This window comes from Mobula birostris, chromosome 18 (genome assembly GCF_030028105.1).
Source record: "Mobula birostris isolate sMobBir1 chromosome 18, sMobBir1.hap1, whole genome shotgun sequence".
Taxonomy (NCBI): domain Eukaryota; kingdom Metazoa; phylum Chordata; class Chondrichthyes; order Myliobatiformes; family Myliobatidae; genus Mobula; species Mobula birostris.
The window spans coordinates 49,784,570-49,805,175 of NC_092387.1; the positions used below are offsets into that span (position 1 = coordinate 49,784,570).

The window sequence follows — 20,606 nt, forward strand, 5'->3', positions numbered from 1 at the left end:
GGTACAGAGGAGATGTCAGGGGTAAGTTTATTACACAGAAAGTGGAATGGGCTGCCGGCAATGGTGATGGAGGCAGATACGATAGGGTGTTTTAAGAGACTTTTGGATAGGTACATGGAGCTTAGAAAAATAGAGGGTTATGGGTAAGCCTAGTAATTTCTAAGGTAGGGACATGTTCAGCACAACTTTGTGGGCCAAAGGGCCTGTATTGTGCTGTAGGTTTTCTGTTTCTATGCATGTTCCTGACCTCATGAGCTTTCAGTGTAACAGTTTCTACTGTTTCATTAAGCCATTCCACTTTAAATGAACTAGCAGTTCTTTTGCACTTCACTAAATAAATCAATAATTTATTCAACAAAACAGTATAAATAAGCCAGTTCTAAAATCTGCAGACAAATCATCACAAACTCCACATTGTCAACAACGTCCACATCAGAAACCAGAAAAGGAAATGCGATTGTGTACGATTGTGAAATATACTTAACATGCCAACGAGGTAGAGGGTGACAACCTTTTGTGCGCATTTTAACTTCTTTTGTGTGCTAGTAGCAAAAGATGTGTGTATGTGCACACGCACACCTTAGAGGGAACATTGCCCTTTAGACTTTCCTCTAATCTCCTTAAAATTATGCCCCTCATATTAGCCATTTCCACCCTGGAAAAAAAGTCTCTAACTGTCTATTCTATCTGTGCCTCTTATTATCTTGTAGAAATCTGTGGAGTCACCTCTCATCCTCCTTCGCTGCAAAAAAACTCCAGCTCACTCAACTTACTCTCATACGACAGGCTCCTTAACCCAGGCAGCATCATGGTAAATCTTCTCTGTGCCCTGTCTAAAGTTTCCACGTCCTTCCTATAATGAGGTGACCAGTACTCAACAGAATACTCTACGTGTAGTCTAACCAGAGTTTTACTGAGCTGCAACGTCACCTCACAGCTCTTGAACTCAGTACCTTGACTAATGAACGGCAACACCACCCTTCTTAAGCACCCTACCAACTTGCACAGCAACTTTGAGAGATCTATGGACATGTACCCCCAGATCCCTTTGTTCCTCCACACTGCTAAGAGTCCTGCTATTGACCCTGTACTCTGCCTTCAAGTTCAATCTTGCAAAGTGTATCACTTCACACTTTTCTGGATTGAACTCCTTCTGCCACTTGGCAGCCCAGCTCTGCATCCTATTCTAGGAGGGATATGAAGAATAGGCTCCTAGTTTGCGTCCTATCTTTGTCTCTCGTATCCTGTAACCTGGTGACTAGAGACGTTGTTGCTGAAGAGCCCTGCATGTTAAAAGTATTATCCCTGGAATCATTTGCAGGGGAACATGATGGCATTGTGAGGACCTTCGACCTCTTCACAGCCTACAGCCCCGGGTATTTCCTGGTGGACATCATGGCGTCAGACCTGGCTGGACACAATGATACATCAGTGATCGGGATTTACATTCTGAGGGACGACCAGCGGGTCAAGATCGTCATCAATGAGATTCCCGAGAGGGTGCGGGAGTTTGGCGAGCAATTCATTAAATTACTTTCTAACATCACTGGAGCCATAGTCAACACGGACGATGTGCAGGTAATTATTTTACTCTTGATTACTTATTCAGGAGTGCAGATCAAACCAGAACCAAGAGCAGAGCGTGTATCATTCAACTGCATCGCACTGCTACCTTATAGTGAGGCCAGACTTCAATGTGTACAGTTGTGTAGTGGCTGTAAGAAGTATAATCATGGCAGATCTACAACCCTTCACGCTAACTCCATCAAAACTGCTACTAAAACATTAAAAACCCTTCCCCACTCCCACCCCAATTCACATATCCTCCAACTACCTTGTGCCCCCAAAAATCTACCCAATCTTAATGTTCAATGCCCCGTTGATCAGGGACAGTGTATCCTCAGCCTTCTCAGTATAGACTCACAAGAATTTCATCTCAGTCCTAATTTCAAGGGCTTATCACGAGGACCGTGTTCTTCAGTTCTGGAGTCAGCAGCCAGTGGAATAAGATGGCAGCACCTTGTGACGGGACAAATAACTTAGAGACCTGTGCAGCGATGTAGAGAGTACAGATTGGGTTGAAGAGGGGAATGCAGTGGAAGCCTGGCTGGAAGAGCAGAGGACCTTTTGTTATGTAGGATTTGAATGGATGTTGCTTGGACTCTTCAGTAGTTACAGACTGATCCCAACAAATGCTTAAGAACAAACACAGTAAGAAACCAGAGGAAGAGTGGGCACGGGCACAAGGGAATGGGAATGTGAAGGGCCCACTCTGCCATTCAGTACCAGCAAGGCCATTTTAATGTTGACTTCAACTCTATTTATGATCCCCAAAATCCTAATATCTATTTCTGACTTTATAATTTAACCTCCAGAAAAATCAAAGAGGTGTTTAGAAAGTGTGTTTATTTTAAAGATGTTATTTGTTGCTATATTATTGGAATTGCATTGTGATGGAATAGTCAAACAATTAATTAAGCAATTAAGAGTTGATTCCCATTGGCCAGAAAAAGGTTGGGCACTGAAAGGATGGATACATCATCTCATCAATGTGGATGCTGGATAGCTGGAGGTAGATTGTGTTTAGCCCATGTCTGTTATATTAAGGGTGGATATGGACATTTACAGGGTGACAGGCTCTGTAAACCAAGTCATGAATCAAGTCCAATCCAATCGTCTGGATTGTTTAAGAGTGCTTGGCAGAGATAGAGCGGTGCAAGGGAAGAGTTGGTCTTCTAGTTCTGCTGCAATGTTTGGAGTTGATGAGTAAACCCTGTGGTATGTCTCCATCAACGATTGCTCTGTTCTTGTATTTAGTTTCATGTTGACCTGAAGGGCCGGGTGAATTTTGCCCAGACGGATGTTCTGATCCACGTGGTGCACAGGGAAACCAACCGGATCTTGGACGTGGAGAGGTGAGTCAGCAGCAACGCTTCGACCTTTTCTGCTGCTGTAAAATATCAGAACAGGTTCCAATCCTCTCAGGCCACTCAACGCTCCCAACTATATGGAATTTCTGTGTGTACCACCAAGACAGTTGCCTCTCAAGGATAAAGGATCAACTTTATTCACCATGTACACTTACATGTATTAGAAAGTTGCTGTGGTCTGTTGGTACTACACACAACAAAACAACATTCAAGAATTATATAAAGTTAGAGGTTAAAGTATGGATAGGGAATAAAATGTGTGCATAAATTTATAAATACGAGCATGTATTTATAATGTAAACAGCACTGTAAAAACTGGTTTAAAGTGTTTACAGTGCAGTGATGTGGGTAACAGACAAAGGATGTTGGAGGGTGTGTTTGCTAACTAGAATCATTGACCAGATTTATCGCCTGGGGGAAGAAATTTTTAAGATGGTGTTTTTGTTTTAATAGCCCTATAGCGCATTCCAGAAGGGACCTTTTGGCAAAGGCAGTTTCCAGGGCAGGCAGTGTCCACAATGATATGCAGAGATTGAATGAATTTCCATATTTCTTTTTGACAGAGGAAGACTTTTAGTCCATTGAGTCTATGCTAGCTCACAGAGCAATCCTATTTCTTCACTAGTTTTCCCTGTAATCTATTCTTCTTCTATCTCCATCAGTTCTACTACTCAGCTGCACTAGGAGTAATGAACAGCGAGCAGTAGCCCACCAGTGGGGTCAGTTGAAGGGAAGTGTGGTTTTGGATGGTGAAATTGCCACAGATTGGAAAGGGGTTAAACCTCTGCCGACCTTTATCCAGACTGAAAACAGATTGTGACACACAAGAGAGGCAGCAAGATGCAGGAATCTGAAGAAAAAGGAAACTGCTGGAGGAACTCATCAAGTTGAGCAGCATCTGTAAAGGACTGATTTCAGCCTAAGATGTCAAACATCCCTTTGCTCCTACAGATGCTGCCTGACCAGCTGAATTCCTCTGATATTCTGTATGTCTCTCTGGATTTCAGCATCTGCAGCCTCTTTCGTCCAATCAATGCGACTTGCTGAAAAGGGTTTAAATTTCACGGGGTTAGTAAAAATTCTAAATGATAGTTATTATAACATCAGGAACAGAGAATGGTAGTATGAGGGAAGTGATACCGGCAGTGCGTGCTGTCTGGGAAGATGGTGTGTTTTAAAACAAAATGTTCTGTCTTTTGGAAATTATTCAAATAGAGGATTTAAATGTCCTAGATCTTTGGACTAAAAGTATGCCGGTTTGTTCCCAAAGTAATGAATTTCATTTTAAAAATAAAACTAAAAATGTGAAATGGCATTACTAGAGGGAGGTTTCATTCAAAATAAGGAAAAGGGTAAAAGATTTAGAACAAAACAAGGTTGTTTACAACTTCTATAGTAGATATCCATTAGGAACAAACACCATCCACTAAGAAAGGAAGATGGGTCAACTTGCATTTTAAAAATCCTTCCAAGATTCAGAAGTCTCCCGAAGTCCTTTTAGAGGGCATCACAAAGTTGATTGCTAATCCAGTAACTTCCTTGTAGGTAAATGTCTATTATTCTTCACTGTGAATAAACTAAATTATTGAGCTATAGAGAGGAGAATTTCTATTCCCTGGGGTAAGAATTTTTTTTTTCATCTTCATCTGAAATGGACAATTGAAACCACTCCGCCTAGTTCAATTTTCCCCTACTTCAGTAAATGTCCTCAGATTCTTGTCTGTTTCAATGAGATCACTTCTCATTCTTCTAGTATATGGAGCCGAAGTTAAAAGAACCCTTAGAAGGTCACGATATGATAGAATTCACCCTGCAGTTTGAAAGGGAGAAAATAAAGTAAGATGTATCAGTATTACAGTGGAGTAAAGGGAATTACAGAGGCATGAAGAGGAGCTGGCCAAAGTTTATTGGAAGGAGACACTAGCAGGGATGATGGCAAAACAGCAATAGCTAGAGTTTCTGGGGGCAATTCAGAAAGTTCAGGATAGATACATCCCAAAGAGGGATAAGTATTTTAAAGGGAGGATGAAGCAATGGCTGACAAGGGAAGTCAAAGATAGCATAAAAGGAAAAGAGAGAACATATAATATTGCAAAAATTAGTGGTAAATTAGAGGATTGGGAAGATTTTTTAAACCAACAGAAAGCAACCAAAAAATCCATAAGGAGAGAAAAGATGAAATATGAAGGGAAGCAAGCCAATAAAATAAAAGAAGATACAAAAAGTTCTTTCAGTTATGTGTACAGTATAAAGAGTTAAAAAAAAGGCAGGAGTGGATATTAGCCTGCTGGAAAGGTAGTAACAGGGGAACAAAGAAATGGCTGACAAACCTGAGGAAGACACTAATGATATGTCACAAAATTGAGAGTGCCAGAAGGCATAAGTGGGTGTTGTTGCTATTACTAAGGAGAAGGTGCTTGGGAAGCTGAAAGGGTTGAAGAGGGTAAGTCCCCTGGACCAGATGGACTACACCTCAGTTCTGAAGGAAGTAGCTGAAGATATTGTGGATGTATTAGTAATGATCTTTCAAGAATCACTAGATTCTGGAATGGTTCTGCAGGACTGGAAATTTTAAAATGTCACTCCACTCTTTCGGAAGGGAGGGAGGCTGAAGAAAGAAAATTGTAGGCCAGTTAGCCTGACTTCAGTGGTTGGGAAGATGTTGGAATCCATTACTAAGGATGAGGTTTTGGAATACTTAGTGACATATGACAAAACAGGCCAAAGTCAACATGGTTTCCTTAAGAGAAAATCTTTCCTGACAGTCCTGCCAAAGGGTTTCTGACCAAAATGTCAACTGAATTTTTCCATAGATGATGCCTGGCCTGCTAAGTTCCTCCAGCATTTTGTGTGTGTTGCTCAGATTTCCAGCATCTACAGATTGTCTCTTGTTCGTGCCTAAACATGAGTTTTCTGGTTGGGCAGAAATGATTCAGATACAGTGATCTGGCTAGTATTGATTTATCCCTGGAATTCTGAAGCTGCTTTATTTAAGATTGGCACTAGTGGATGCTTTGCTGTGGTAGGCTACTGTGCTTTAAAAAGACAAACTATGGAGCACATTAGACTGGGAATCAAGTCAGGTGTATGTTTATTGTGGATGGTTAAGCGATGCCCCACAAATGTTTGAGTGCTCTACCACAAAGTAATTGAAAATGCTGTACCACAATAATTTACACAAGGAAATTTCCAATCTTGCACCACAAAGAAACGGTGAATGTTAAGCGCAAGAAACACAGCAGTTGCTGGAAACCCAAAGCTATACATGCAGAATGCTGGAGGTATTCAGGTCAGGCTGCATCCATAAAAATGGACAAACAGTCAATGTGTTGAACGAAGGCTCTTCTTCAGGACTGGAAAGGAAGGGGGGAGATACTAGAATAAAGTGGGGGGACGGGAAGGAGGATAGCTAGAAAGTGATAGGTGAAGCCAGGCAGGTGGGAAAAGCAGAGGTTTGGAGATGAAGAAATCTGATAGGAGAAGCGAGTGGACCACAGGAGAAAGTGAAAGAGGAGAAGCACCAGTGAGAGTTGATAGGTGGATGAGAAGAGGTAAGAGGCCAGAATGGGGAATAGAAGAGGAGGAGAGAGAGAGAGATAATTTTTTTTTAGTAGAAGGAGAATGTTTGTCTTTTATTATTGTCCAATTTTACCCAACTCACAGTATTCTTCTCTTGCAGGGTGATACAAATGATTGATGAAAATAAAGAACAATTAAGGAATCTGTTCCGTAATTACAATGTCCTCGATGTCCAGCCAGCTGTGACTGTCAGGGTGGCTAATGATATGACATCTTTGCAGGTAATTTTTAATTGGGTGTCTTAGTGTTAACAAAGGTAATAGGCTTTATTCTCATATCTAATGTGATTTGAAGACATGGTGGATAAAATCTTTGCATTACTTGAATTTTTAGAGTTTAACCAATGACAACCGAAAACGCACTATGGAAGACCTACCTCACAAAGTTCTTCAAAATCAGTAAACTTTATATTGGCGATGTCCAGTAATTTGTAATGTCAGCCACACATTTCATTTCAAGAGTACAGTTTTCAAAATGTGGACTTTGCAGTGAGACTTTTGACCAAATTCTTGCGTACATTTTAATGGTTTACTGGTCAGCGACATAACAAGATAACTCACTGGAAACCCCAAAATTGTATCAACTGGTAATTATGGTAATAATGGATAGCATGTTAAAGTATAATTACTGTATTTACTGATTCAATTTAACCTCATTACAGAAGCAGAAAGCTAATGTATTCCCCTGTATTTTTATAACTTAAAAGACCACAAAACAGACTCAAAATGACTCATAAACATGAAAAAAAATCCACGGCCTCATTATTACCAGTGATATGTTGATTGGCACGTAGGCTGCACGACAGAATTCAAGGATGGTCTGAAAGCCTCTTTGGAAAGTTGCCTCATTCCTATTGGCCACTGAGAATTTCTGACTCGCAACCACTCAAGGTGGAAGAAGAGCATTCAGAATTGTATTGAGAATTTAGAGCCCCTGGACAGAGATGTCCAGTGTAAATGATAGGAGTCCACTACCTCAAAACCAATTTCCCACTTCATCACTCTCCATCTTTGGATCATAATCTAACCTAATGGCATGAGCTTTGGATTCTCTATCTTCTGGTAACTTCCTCTCTCCTTTTCCATTCCCCTCTCACCCCTTCGCTTCTTCTCACCTGCCCATTACCTCCCTGTGGTTCTCTTTCTTCCATAGCCACTGTCATCTTTTATCAGATTCCTTTTTCAGCCTTTACATCTTCCACCTAGTACCTCCCAGCTACTCACTTCATCCACCCATCTACGTTTCCCCTCACCTATCACCTGCCAGCTTATACTCCTTGGCTGTTGTACCCTTCCATTCTGTCCTGATTAAGGGTCTTGTCCCAAAATGTCGACTGTTCATTCCCCTCTGTAGATGGTGTTTGGCTTGCTGAGTTCCTCCAGTATTTTGTATGTGTTACCCATCTGTGTGTCCCACATTTGCCTTACCACAGAACCCAACAAACCAGAGTGGAAGCAGCTCAGTTACTGAGAAAGTTTATTTGGATGTTACCTTCACTCTCCTCACCCTCAGATGCAAGCTGGAAATTCAGATTGGGTACTAGATATAGAACAAGCAGAGAGACTGCATTGATTACAGATCAGAAGCACACTAGCAGACATCATGTTTGGTGTCAGAGCCACTCAGCAAACAAATAAGCCCTGCTGGCAATTCTGTGGGTCTGATTAACCTGCACTTGTGCTGCCACAGATGGTGCAGCTGATACTGGAAGTATTCCTGGAAATTTCATCACATGCGCTCCTCCTCCTCCAACATTGGTTGCCTCTCATGTCCATCTGCTTATCACTGGGGAAGGAAAATGGCCCTTAAATCAAGTGGATAATTATTGGTCATCTCTTATGGGGACTTCCTATATTTATTAAATATTAAAAACAAACTTGTTTTTAATATGCCTTGAGTTTTCTCCCTGGTTAATGCAGCCGGCAGTGTTGATCTTTTATTCCAAGAGACTCAGCTGAATAACAAATTATTAGCGTGATCTCACAATGACAAATATGGACGTCTGTAATAAGAACAGAAAATGTTAGAGGTACACGGCTGTTGGGTTACCAGGTTAGTTGTAGAGGCAGACAGTTCGGTGGAGTTTGAGACTTTTACATATTCACATGAAAATGAAAGGAATGAATGGATATGGATGATACAGAGGAGGGTGGCATTCAGTGCAGCACAGCATTCTGGGCTGAATGGTCTGGCCAGCACCGTACTGGTCCATATTCTCTGTTCTGTTATGAGGGCAGTGAAAATAGTCTCAGCATTAATGAATCACCCTTTTTGAGATAGAGATAAAGAATGGCTTTTATTTCTCAGAGTTATGAATATTTGGAATCTGTACGCCATGAAGATGTGAATGCTGAGGCATTAAAGGCAGAGATTCTGCTTTTATGTGATAAACGAATCATGCATTATGGGGATGAAGCAGGAAACTTTAGTTGGAACCAAAAGCAGATTAATTATGGTCAAGGTGCCTACCTCTCCAGTATTTCTGATGCTCTTAGCTTTTACAGCCACATTTGAATTAGTTAATCATGGATGAATTTAAGAGCAGGCTAAGTGGAGAAAGAAACAAAAATTTGAGCTGAAACTGAAAGATGAAGCATAGACATCAAAGTGTTGCATTTCAGTACTACATTTTTATAGCATTATGACATCCAGTGCCTTTGTGTCCATAGAAACACAGAAAACCTACAGCATAATACAGGCTCTTTGGTCCACAAAGTTGTGCCAAACATGCCCCTACCTTAGAAATTATAGGGTTACTCATAGCCCTCTATTTTTCTAAGCTCCATGTACCTTTCCAAAAGTCTCTTAAAAGACCCTATCGTATTGCCAGTCACTTTATTACATTGAATTACGTAATAACCATTCTCATGAGACTCAAATGACAGGGATCGAGAAGGCCACAAATGGTATTCTAGCTTCCAGCAATTTTCTGTCCAGTTTTGACAATTGGAAAGTTTCAGCAAACTGCTATCTTCATCCTCTGGCAGAAAATATCTAAATTTAAAATCTCTCAATTTTACTCACTAGTCGAAGAGCGACACAGCATATATACAGGACCTTCAGCCCAATCAGTCCTTGTCGATCATGGCACCCACCCAGCTCATCCCAATTTCCTGTGTTCAGCCCATATCCCTTCAAGCCCTGTCCCTCCGGGTGCCCATCCTAGTGATTCATAAATAATACAATTGTATCTGCCTCAATCACTCTTCAGGCAGCTCATTCCATATACTCCACCACTGTCTGTGTGAAAGGATTGCCCCTTAATTCCCTTTTAAATCTTAACCCCCTCACCCTAACGCTATGCCCTCTAGTTTTGAATTTCCCTCATCTATGCCCTTCATAATTGTAAATGTTTCTATAAGGTCACCCCTGATTCTCCCATGTTACAAGGACGAAAGACCAAGCCTGGCTGACTTCTCAGGCACTCCAGTCCTCACTTTTCTGCACTCCTTACAGTTTAGCCACATCTTTCCTATAACAGGGTGATGAAAACTGTACATAGTACTCCCGAGTGTGGCCTCATCATTGACTTGTAAAACTAGCAACTTAATGTCCCAAATCCTGATACTCAATGCCCTGCTTATGGCCTTTCTCACCACCCATCCATCTGTGACACCACTTTCAATAAACTTTGCGTTTGTACTCAGCAGCCACTCCTCGGCCCACTTCTCTAACTGTAATCTGTGGTAACCTCCTTTACTACCAACATCTCCAAAGCTAATGAAATCTGCAAACTTGATGAGGAAATGAAGACAGCTAAAAACATAAATCTTGCTAATGAAAATTAACTGAGTCTTTTGCTGTCCTGAAAGTCACTTAAGACAATAGTGATGAAATTGCTGACAGATCCTAGCAATCACTTGTCTACAGTGAGTCAAATGATTATTGTATTAATGCATTATAGAAACATGGAAACATAGAAAACCTACAGCACAATACAGGCCCTTCGGCCCACAAAGCTGTCCCTACCTTAGAACTACCTAGGCTTTACCCATAGCCCTCTATTTTTCAGTGCTCCATGTAGCCATCCAGGAGTCCCTTAAAAGGCCCTATCGTTTCTGACTCCACCACCGCCGCTGGCAGCCTATTCCACACACTCACCACTCTCTGCGTAAAAAACTTACCCCTGACATCTCCTCTGTACCTACTTCCAAGCACCTTAAAACTATGCCCTCTCGTGCTAGCCATCTCAGCCCTGGAGAAAAGCCTCTGACTATCCTCACGATCAATGCCTCTCATTATCCTGAACACCTCCGTCGCTCCAAGGAGAAAAGGCCAAGTTCATTCAACTTATTCTCACAAGGCATGCTCCCCAATCCAGGCAACATCCTTGTAAATCCCCTTTGCACCCTTTCTATGGTTTTCATGTCCTTCCTATTGTGAGGCAACCAGAATTGAGCATAGTACTCCAAGTGGGGTCTGACCAGGATCCTATATAGCTGCAACATTACCTCTTAGCTCATAAACTCCATCCCACGATTGATGAAGGCCAATGCACTGTATGCCTTCTTAACCACAGAGTCAACCTACACAGCAGCTTTGAGTGTCCTATGGACTCGGACCCCAAGATCCCTCTGATCCTCCACACAGCCAAGAATCTTACCATTAATACTATATTCTGCCATCATATTTGACCTACCAAAATGAAGCACCTCACACTTATCTGGGTTTTGCATCCTATCAATGTCTCATTGTAACCTCTGACAGCCCTCCACACTATCCACAACACCCCCAATCTTTGTGTCATCCGGCAAATTTACGAACCCATCTCTCCACTTCCTCATCCAGGTCATTTATAAAAATCACAAAGAGTAGGGGTCCCAGAACAGATCCCTGAGGCACACCACTGGTCACCGGCCTCCATGCAGAATATGACCCTTCTACAACCACTCTTTGCTTTCTGTGGACAAGCCAGTTCTGGATCCACAGAGCAATGTCCCCTTGGATCCCATGCCTCCTTACTTTCTCAATAAGCCTTGCATGGGGTACCTTATCAAATGCCTTGCTAAAATCCATATACACTACATCTATGGCTCTACCTTCATCAATGTGTTTAGTCACATCCTCAAAAAATTCAATCTGGCTTGTAAGGCACGACCTGTCTTGGACGAAGCCATGCTGACTATGCATTATAAAAGTGAGGTAGTTTCCAAAAACAGTACATTGGCTGGGGCTTTTGAAGTTCTATGCAATCCTTTTCTTTTGCAGATGGCAATAATTATTCTTGCAGTGTTGCTGTTCTTGGCTACTATGCTGTTCATCTTCATGAACTGGTATTACAGAACTGTGTAAGTACCCTGGTTTATATTGAATAAGATCTCAAAGGTAATATTCAATTAAGTGCACTGAAAGAAGTAGTACATACTTGATGCATTTCTACAGAGTTCTGCCACTTGTGGAATTTATATAGGCTTTTCATGCCTATACCCCTTGTTTAAAGTTCAAAGTAAATTTTATTATCAAATATACGTCACCATATATAACCCTTAGATTCATTTTCTTATGGGCATACCCAGTAACTATAACAGGATCAACAGAAGACAACAGATTGTGCAAATGAAAATATAAATAAATAGTGATAAATAACAAAACCATGAGATAATGAGAAAAAGAGTTATTAAAAGTGAGATCATTGGTTGTGGGCACAACTTAATGATTTCAAAGTTGAGTGTAGTTATCGCCTTTTATTCAGAAGCCTGATGGTTGAAGGGTAGTAACTGTTCTTGAACCTGGTGGTGAGTCCTGAGGCTCTTGTACTTTCTACCTGAGGGCAGCAGCAAGAAGAGAACATGACCTGGGGTGGTGGTGATCCATGATGATGGAAGCTACTTTCCTGCAACAGTGTTTCATGTAGATGTGTTCAATGGTTGGGAGGGATTTACCTGTGATGTATTGGGCCGAATCCACTGCTTTTTGAAGGACTGTCCGTTCGAAGGCATTGGTGTTTCCATACCAGGCTGTGATACAGCCAGTCAATATACTGTCCACTACACGTCTATAGAAAATTGTCAAAGTTTTAGATGTCATGCTGAATCTCCTCAAACTCCTAAGGAATTAGAGGGCCTGCCATGCTTTCTTCGCAATTACACTTACATGCTGGGCCCAAGACAGAGCCTTTGAAATAGTAACATCCAGGAGTTTAAGGTTGCTAATCCTCTCCACCTCTGACCCTCTGATGAGGACTGGCTCATGGACCTCTGGTTTCCCTCTCCTGAAGTCTATGATCAGTTGCTTGGTCTTGCTGACATTGAGTGAGAGGTTATTATGACGACACCACTCAGCCAGATTTTCATTCTCTCTCCGATATACTGATTCATCATCACCTTTGATTCAGCCCACAACAGTTGTGTCATCAGCAAACTTGAATATGGTATCCGAGCTGTGCTTAGTCACAGTCATAAGTGTAAAGCAAGGAGAGCAGGCAGATCACAATCTCACTGCAGAGTTGTGTATTAAAGTGTAAGGATTCTTACTCAAATTTATCAGATGTACTGTATATTGAAACATACAGTGAAACATACAGCATTTACAACCAACATGCCTCAGGATGAGCTGGGGGCACCCCACAAGTGTCACAAGTTCCAGCAGCAAGGTAACATGCCCACATTGTTCAAGAGAACACAGGCAACAACAACAAACCAACAGCAGCAAGGAATGGGACCAGCTCCTCACACTGACTCTGTCATTCAATTAGATCATGGTTGACTTTTGTTCAGTGCCACCTCCCTGCATTAATCCCATAAGCCTTGATTTCACTTGACTGTAGTATTTCAAAATCTATCCATCTAAAAACAATCAGCAACTCAACCTCTACAGTCTTCTTTGATAGAGAAGTCCAAAGGTGCACTAACATCTGGGAGAAGAAATCTCTCTTAACTGCAGTCTTTATTAGATAATCCCTTATTCTTGAGACTGAGACTCCTGGTTTTGACACCTCATCTAGGGCAAAATCAATTTCTTAGCTCCACAGTCAAGTCCCATTAAAAAAAAAGGTAGCCTCCAACCTAATGGCATGAACATCGATTTCTCCAACTTCTGGTATTTTTTTCACCCTCCCCCTTTCCTCTTCTTCATTTCCCCACTTTGGCCTTTTATATCTTCTCTTCACCTGCCTGTCACCTCCCCTGGTTCCCCTTCTCCCATGATCCACACTTCTCTCCTATCAGATTCCTTCTTCTCCAGCCTTTGCCTTTTCCACTTATCACCACCTAGCTTCTTACTTCATTCCCCCCTCCCCTACCCACCTGGCTCCGTTTATTACTTTCGAGCTTCTCCTCCATCCCCTCCCCCCAACCACCTTATTCTGGCATTTCCTCCTTCCTTTCCAATCCTGATGAAGGGTCTTGGTCAGAAACATCATCTGTTCTTTTTTATTTCCATAGATTCTGCCTGATTGCTGAGTTCCCCCAGCATTTTGTGTGCGATGCCCTATAAAAATTTGTGTGTTTCAATGTGACGACCTCTCATTCTTCTAAACACAAGAGAGTAATGTTCCAGATGTAGTCTTACCAAGGCTCTGCATAATTGGAGCAGGACATCTCTTCTCATGTACTCTAATCCTCTGGCAATGAGGGCCACCATACTGTTTGGCTTCCTAGTTTTGTTGCTGTACCTGTATATTGATTTACAGTACATCCATTCTAGTCCTGAACATGAGCTTTCAATATTGCATTATTTTAAAATGTTCCGCCTACCTACTTTTTCCATCAAGTGGATGATTTCGTCCTTTGTTAACCATCATTTACTCTGCCTCCTTGAAGTGTCTTCACAGCCCACACTGCCATCTAGCTTTGTAACTTAAAAGACATAAAGCATCTTGATGCTGCCAGCTATTCCTCTACACTTACAGACTCACTTTCTACAACTTATGTTCTCGGTATTATTTTTTATTTGCACATAGGTTGTCAGACTTTGTTCATGTATAGTTTTTCATAGATTCTATTGTATTTTATTTTCCTGCAAATGCCCTAAAGAAAATTAATCTCAAGATAGTATACGTCCTTTGATAATAAATTTACTTCAACTTTACATAATGAATCTCCTGTTCTAAGTTCTGCTAGTCCTCAGATCTTGTGTTGCAGAATAGATAGAGGGGGGAAGAATTTGAAATCACAATCAGCCTGGCAGGGATATATAGCATTTGGGGCCAGCACCTCCTTGGATCTCCCTGGTATACACTCAGTGGTCACTTCATTAGGTACAGCTGTACACCTGCTCGTTAATCAGCCAATTATATGGCAGCAACTAAATGCATCCAGACATGGTCAAGAGTATCAGTTGTTGTTCAGAACAAACATCAGAATGGGGAAGAAATGTGATCTAAGTGACTTTGACCATGCCAGATGGGATGGTTTGAGTATCTCAGAACCTGCTGATCTCCTGGGATTTTCATGCACAACAGTCTGAAACAAAAAAAAAACATACAGTGAGCAGTGGTTCTGTGGGAGAAAATGCCTTGTTAATGAGAGAGATCAGAGAATGGCCAGACTGGTTCAAGCTGACAGTAAGGTGACAATAACTCAGATAACCACACGTTATTATACTGGTTTGCAGAAGAGCATCTCTGAACACACAGTACGTCAAACCTTGAAGTGGTTGGGCTACAGCAGCAGAAGACCACAAACATCACAAAGTGGCCACTGAGTATATGTTGTGCCTTCAAAATGTTTCAACAAAAATATGCACCCAGGTCCAAGTAGTGAATGTATCTTTCTGTTCATTGCCAACAGGCACAAAAGGAAGTTGAAAGCCATTGTAGCAGGTTCCACTGGTAAGTAATGCACAAGGTAAGTATTCAAAAACACATTATAATAGATCAGCTTAGCCAATTCCAGTTCCAAAGTCAGAAAGTTGAGGGTTCATGTTCCATTATGGATTGAGCATGTAAACCAGTTTAACCCTAAAGTGGTTTTCTAATGGAGTGCTGCACGATCAGACTCATGGCCTTTGCATTGGTTGTTCATTCAATAACCTAATAGTTTCTCTCTCAGATGCAAAAGATCAAATGCTCTGTTTACTGAACACTAGGAGCTTTCCCAGTAGATTGGTTAATGTTTCTCACCAGAATGGCCTCATATAGTAGTGTCATTGGGACTTTGCTCTGTGCATACCTTCCTACAGTGACAACATTCTACTTACTGTAAAGTGGTGTTCCAAAAGCAGAGAACAAATTCAAATTCCTTTTCTCTCAATGTCAAGTTTATTGTCATATAGTAAAATACAAGGAAGAACTTCCTTGTAGCAGCATAACAGGCACATTGCTTCTTATAAGCAACATGTCTTCATCTCTTGTAGGGATTTAATGGCAGGCAACCTTAAATAAGACCTAGTCTTCACATTGGATGGAGAAATACGTTTACATCAATACCAGACATGAAGCTACAAATAAGATGCAAAGACCAAGCAATAATTGAATACCGTCTAGACCTCATGCTTCCATTAGACTTTGCAGCTTTAAAGAAACAGCAGACAGTAAACTGAGCATTACATTCCTCTGGTCCTCCATAAGAATCTCGATGAAAATCCACGCTTTCTGTTTTAAAGCCATCATTTTTGTGGTAATTTCTATTCACTGAAATTACTTCATCTGGAATGCTCTGGGGATCTGCAACTCATTGCCCTCAAGGACTAGTGGGACAAGAATTCCCGGTTTATTATGCCTGCACATTTGTGGCTACACCAAAAAGCAGAAAGACGGGATTCAGCTGGAGAGCTCCTCAAAATGTCCTCCTTTGTGCCGTAACTTGCTGTGATTCATGTCCTCCTGATCACCAGTATCATTCACATCTCTGCATAGTTTCACTTCTATTTAATCCCTTTTACAAATGGTATCCGTATGATTTCAATCTCCTATCACATCAAAGGCACCTCCTCTCAGTCATATTCTATTCTGCTTCATTGCCGCTGTGCCTGACAACGTGAAGGTATCAAATCAGGAAGGTAAGGACATGGTCCAATAATCTGCAGAGCAAGCTCTTGCGGGAAATGGATACTGAAACTGTACATGTGTTTCTATTCAGGTAATCAAGGGTTTATGGATATACTGGACATGCCAAACACCAACAAGTATTCATTTGAAGGGTAAGTCAAGTGAAGAATTGGAAAGGTTCCCACGTTTACTTCAGTGATGAGAAGTTAACAAGTTGGCATTGCAGAGATTATTAAGCGGAAGTGAGGAAAGATTGTCTAAAGTCACAATACTTGAAGTTCTATTTTTCCCTGTCCCGGTTTATAAGACGTTCAGTGAGCTATGGGAAGCTAAAATTGTCCAACTGTATTTTTTCTGCTGGATAATTTTCACCTTATGTTGACCCTACCTTAACCTGTTTTTACACAAGATTCCTGTTGTCACCACCAGAACTCGATGAGTATAAGATAAAGGTTCTTCGACATTAACCCAAGTAATTCTGCCCGCCCTTAGCAGAAAAAAACTTCCAAAGACACCCTGTGTTATTAAGTAAAATGTGACACTTCACCGATTAAAATGTTAGGTTACCAGCAGCTAAATCAAAGGATAAAAGTATGTGATTTACCAGCAGCTAAACTAAAAGATAAAACTATGTGATAAAGGGAGGGGCCTTGAGGGAGAGGTTGGAAACTTAATCTTAAAACGTCCATTCATGTTTTAAAATCCTGCATTGCCCTCCATAACTGTGTACAACCTTCGAGGTGTTCTAACTGTTCTGGAATCTTGTGCATTGAATCACCACCAGATGGAGAATGCATTAGTCTGATCTTCCAGAATTATAATGGTGCTTATTATAATGGGAAATGGAGGTGTGGGGTTTTGGATAGTGAAAGGAATGACAGAAGAGAGAGAAATATTTGTGTAAGGGGGTTTCGATTTTTATGTTACTGCGGAGGCTAATTAAAATGGCGTCTTTGTTATAGAAAATAAATTGTAGATGCAGGAAATCACTCCACCACTGGTAGTTAACACTTTTAAGCTCTAGACCGCTCTTTAAACCTCTCCGACTAGATGCTATGTGAGACCACACCTAAAACAGAATTCCACCTTACTTAAGGAAGCCACCTCTTTTCCCAGCCTTCCTGTTGTTAACCTAATGCAATGTCTAAAACATTAACTCCTTTTCTGTCTCCACGGTGACGCCTGATCTGTTTGATTACTTTCAAAGTGTTCTGGTTTGATTTTTAGCATCCACTGTGTTTTGTACATGAACAGTTCACTGTACTCCCTTTTCCACTGATTCCCAAATGCAGGGTTGGTTGAGATTTATAAACTCCTTCCACAAATATAGGCCAACCAAATTGACAATCCTCCATTGGTGGGAGTGACCATGGATGTTGTCCTAGCTGTCTATGTTTGATACGCACCCCAATGCAGCATGATATGGAGAGCATGCTGTTGCCCATGTAACAGGCTCCCCCTCTCCATGCAGCAGATGAATCCAAAGGAATGGCAAAGACCAAGTTTGGCACCAACGGCATCGCAGGAGATGGCAGTCAGCATTGAACCCAAAGTAGGACTGCCTTAGGGACTCTAGTTCTGGATTTTTCCTTGGGGTTTACACTTGAAGCCTTCTCTATGGGTAGATTAGCTGCAAGGATAGAGGAGGTTTGAGATCTGAGATCTGAGTTTTCCTTCTCCTGGATGAGCCCCATCTTGGTTTTAAGGTGCCAGTAATCCACCTTTGCCCCTTCTCCTGTCAGTAGAAACAGTTCCCCAGGCTCAGTAGCTAAACCTCACGTGAAGGCTGGGAGCATTTAATAGGTAGTGGAAGCTTATCACCAATACCCTCCCCCCACCTCCCCGGCTATGACAACCTTAAGGAACCAGCCAACTAAATTACTTCTAAGTAACACACAAAATGCTGGAGGAACTCAGCAGATCAGGCAGCATGTATAGAAAACAGTCAACGTTTCAGGTCAAAACCTTTCTTCAGGACTGGAAAGGAAAGGGGAAGACACCAGAATAAAAAAGCTGGAGGGGGGTGGGGAGAGAGAGGATAATTGGCTGGAATGTGATATGTGAAGCCAGCTGCGTGGGAAAGGTTGAAAAATCAGAGCGCAGCAGAGATCACAGAGGGGAACAGTAAGAGAGGGTCTTACTGAGTTCCCATCGAAGAGGAGATTTAAACTTCTTCAGGGTAAGCATCCCTTAAAGTGACTTCATATGGAGCAGCAAATTCCAGTGTTCCTGGATTCTTATTACCCCTATAATTCAGTGATATAGACAGGGTTAAGGTCATAGATCAGCCAAGCTTCAGTTGAATGATTTCGTCCTTTTCCTTGTATGAGGATCTCTCACTGCTACATGTCTCATTGCAGAGCAAACCCAGTCTGGCTTGATCCCTTCTGTAGGAACCTGGAACTAGCAGCTCAGGCTGAGCATGAAGATGACCTGCCAGAGAATCTCAGTGATATCACGGACCTCTGGAACAGCCCAGCCAGGACGCATGTATGTTCACTTAGCACCACTGCAGAGAGACACCACATTGTGCGATATACTGACTCCAGAACATAGCAAACTTAATGAACCAAGTTCCTTGACAATAAGCTGGACAAGCTCAGTGAGTCAAACAGAACGTGCAGTCACTTGTGTCTCCAAGTATCTGGACATTTGTTTTTTTGAGTGTAGTTACATTATATGAATCATTGACAAATCATAACTTCAGCTCAAAATTCAATCCACTTGTACAGAATGGAAGGGAATTTAAAATTTTTCTATCCAGAAGGATTTTGTGGGGTGGGAGAAGAGATTTTAATGGAATCTTATCTTTTCCTTAAAACTGCTAGCAAAAAGCAAGCAGCAAATTTCTGGGAATCAGGCCCCTGTGAATAGAATCCCAATTGCTTTTCAGCCTAAAATTCCTGGCAGCTGCTGGCCAAGTGCAAAGGACCTTTGCAAAAGAAGATACTTTCTTTTTGAGGATCACAAGGAAGTAGTTATCAACTATTTTCAACCATAACATTAACCAACAAATCTCCACCTCAAATATGGAGAGCATTGGTGATCTCGGAGCCTATGATTCTACTTTCAGTTTGAGAGTTCTGTGTAGGGGAGCTGATTGTGTTCTGTGGATTTTCTGAGTGAATCTGCAGTGACATCAGTACGTGAAGGGTGTTATAATGGCTGGAGGTTCTGCATGGATGTTATTCGCATTTAATCCTGACGTCAAGAGCAGTAAGTGCTTGCAGTATTTGTGATGCTGGCAATCAAAGCATTATTTACCAGAATGTCAAACCTGAAAATGACCTAATCTTCCTTTATAGGGCACATTCGGGCGTGAGCCACCCACAATGAAACCAGAGGATGATCGATACCTACGTGCAGCCATACAGGAGTACGACAGTATCGCAAAACTCGGGCAGATCATGCGAGAAGGCCCCATTAAGGTACTTTTTCTGGTATTTCAAAAGTTTATAAACTGTTTTAGTCTACTTAGAAGGATATTCTTATAAGCAGAAGGGTCAGCACGTTAGAGGTCAGATAAAACCTTTTTGGTACTTTAGAAATGTGACATTAACAACTTGGTTCCACTATGAGGAAAACCACTGACTGCAGGCTTATATGTGTTTGCAGTGAAAATATATTACACTAAATTGTCATGATCTTCAGCACTACTTCAAGGGGTGGTGGAATACTGTATGTTATAAAAGCTAAAATTATAACAGGTTTAGGGAACTTGTTATTTTATAATTATGGTATCCAGAACTGTACAAGAAGTCCAGCTACGACCTACAGAAGATTATCCTAAGAGCAAAAAAACTATTCCAATTGAGGCTGGAGACAGAATTGGATGCACGTCAGCTCTGGCAGGGTTTGCAGGGCACTATTTCCTACAAAGCAAACTTAACAACATGAATGGCAGCGATGCGTTACTGATGGGCTGAACCACTTTTATACACGTTTTGAAAAGGAGAATAAAACTACATCTGTGCGAATTCCTGCAACACCTAGTGACCCTGTGATATCCGTCTTGGAGGCCAACGTCAGAATATTTTTTTAAGAGGGTAAACTCTCACAAGGCGTCAGGCACTGATAGGGTAGCTGGTAGGGCTCTGAAAACTAGTGCCAGCCAACTGGCAGTAGTATTCACTGACATCTTCAATCTCTCACTGCTGTAGAAGGGTGAC

At 41.5% G+C, this 20,606-nt stretch overlaps 1 protein-coding gene across 6 annotated transcripts in view; it reads left to right on the top strand.

Annotated features, from left to right (window-relative positions):
- The window catches only part of cdh23 (cadherin-related 23), a 1,156,658-nt gene that overhangs the window by 1,131,069 nt on the left and 4,983 nt on the right, over window positions 1–20,606 (top strand). For all 6 annotated transcript variants that reach the window (XM_072282605.1, XM_072282606.1, XM_072282607.1 and 3 more), the window contains exons 59-66: window positions 1,322–1,578; window positions 2,818–2,915; window positions 6,610–6,730; window positions 11,718–11,797; window positions 15,239–15,279; window positions 16,529–16,589; window positions 18,798–18,927; window positions 19,743–19,865. In XM_072282605.1, the coding sequence (XP_072138706.1) occupies window positions 1,322–1,578; window positions 2,818–2,915; window positions 6,610–6,730; window positions 11,718–11,797; window positions 15,239–15,279; window positions 16,529–16,589; window positions 18,798–18,927; window positions 19,743–19,865 (911 nt within the window). The remainder of the gene's footprint in view (window positions 1–1,321; window positions 1,579–2,817; window positions 2,916–6,609; window positions 6,731–11,717; window positions 11,798–15,238; window positions 15,280–16,528; window positions 16,590–18,797; window positions 18,928–19,742; window positions 19,866–20,606) is intronic.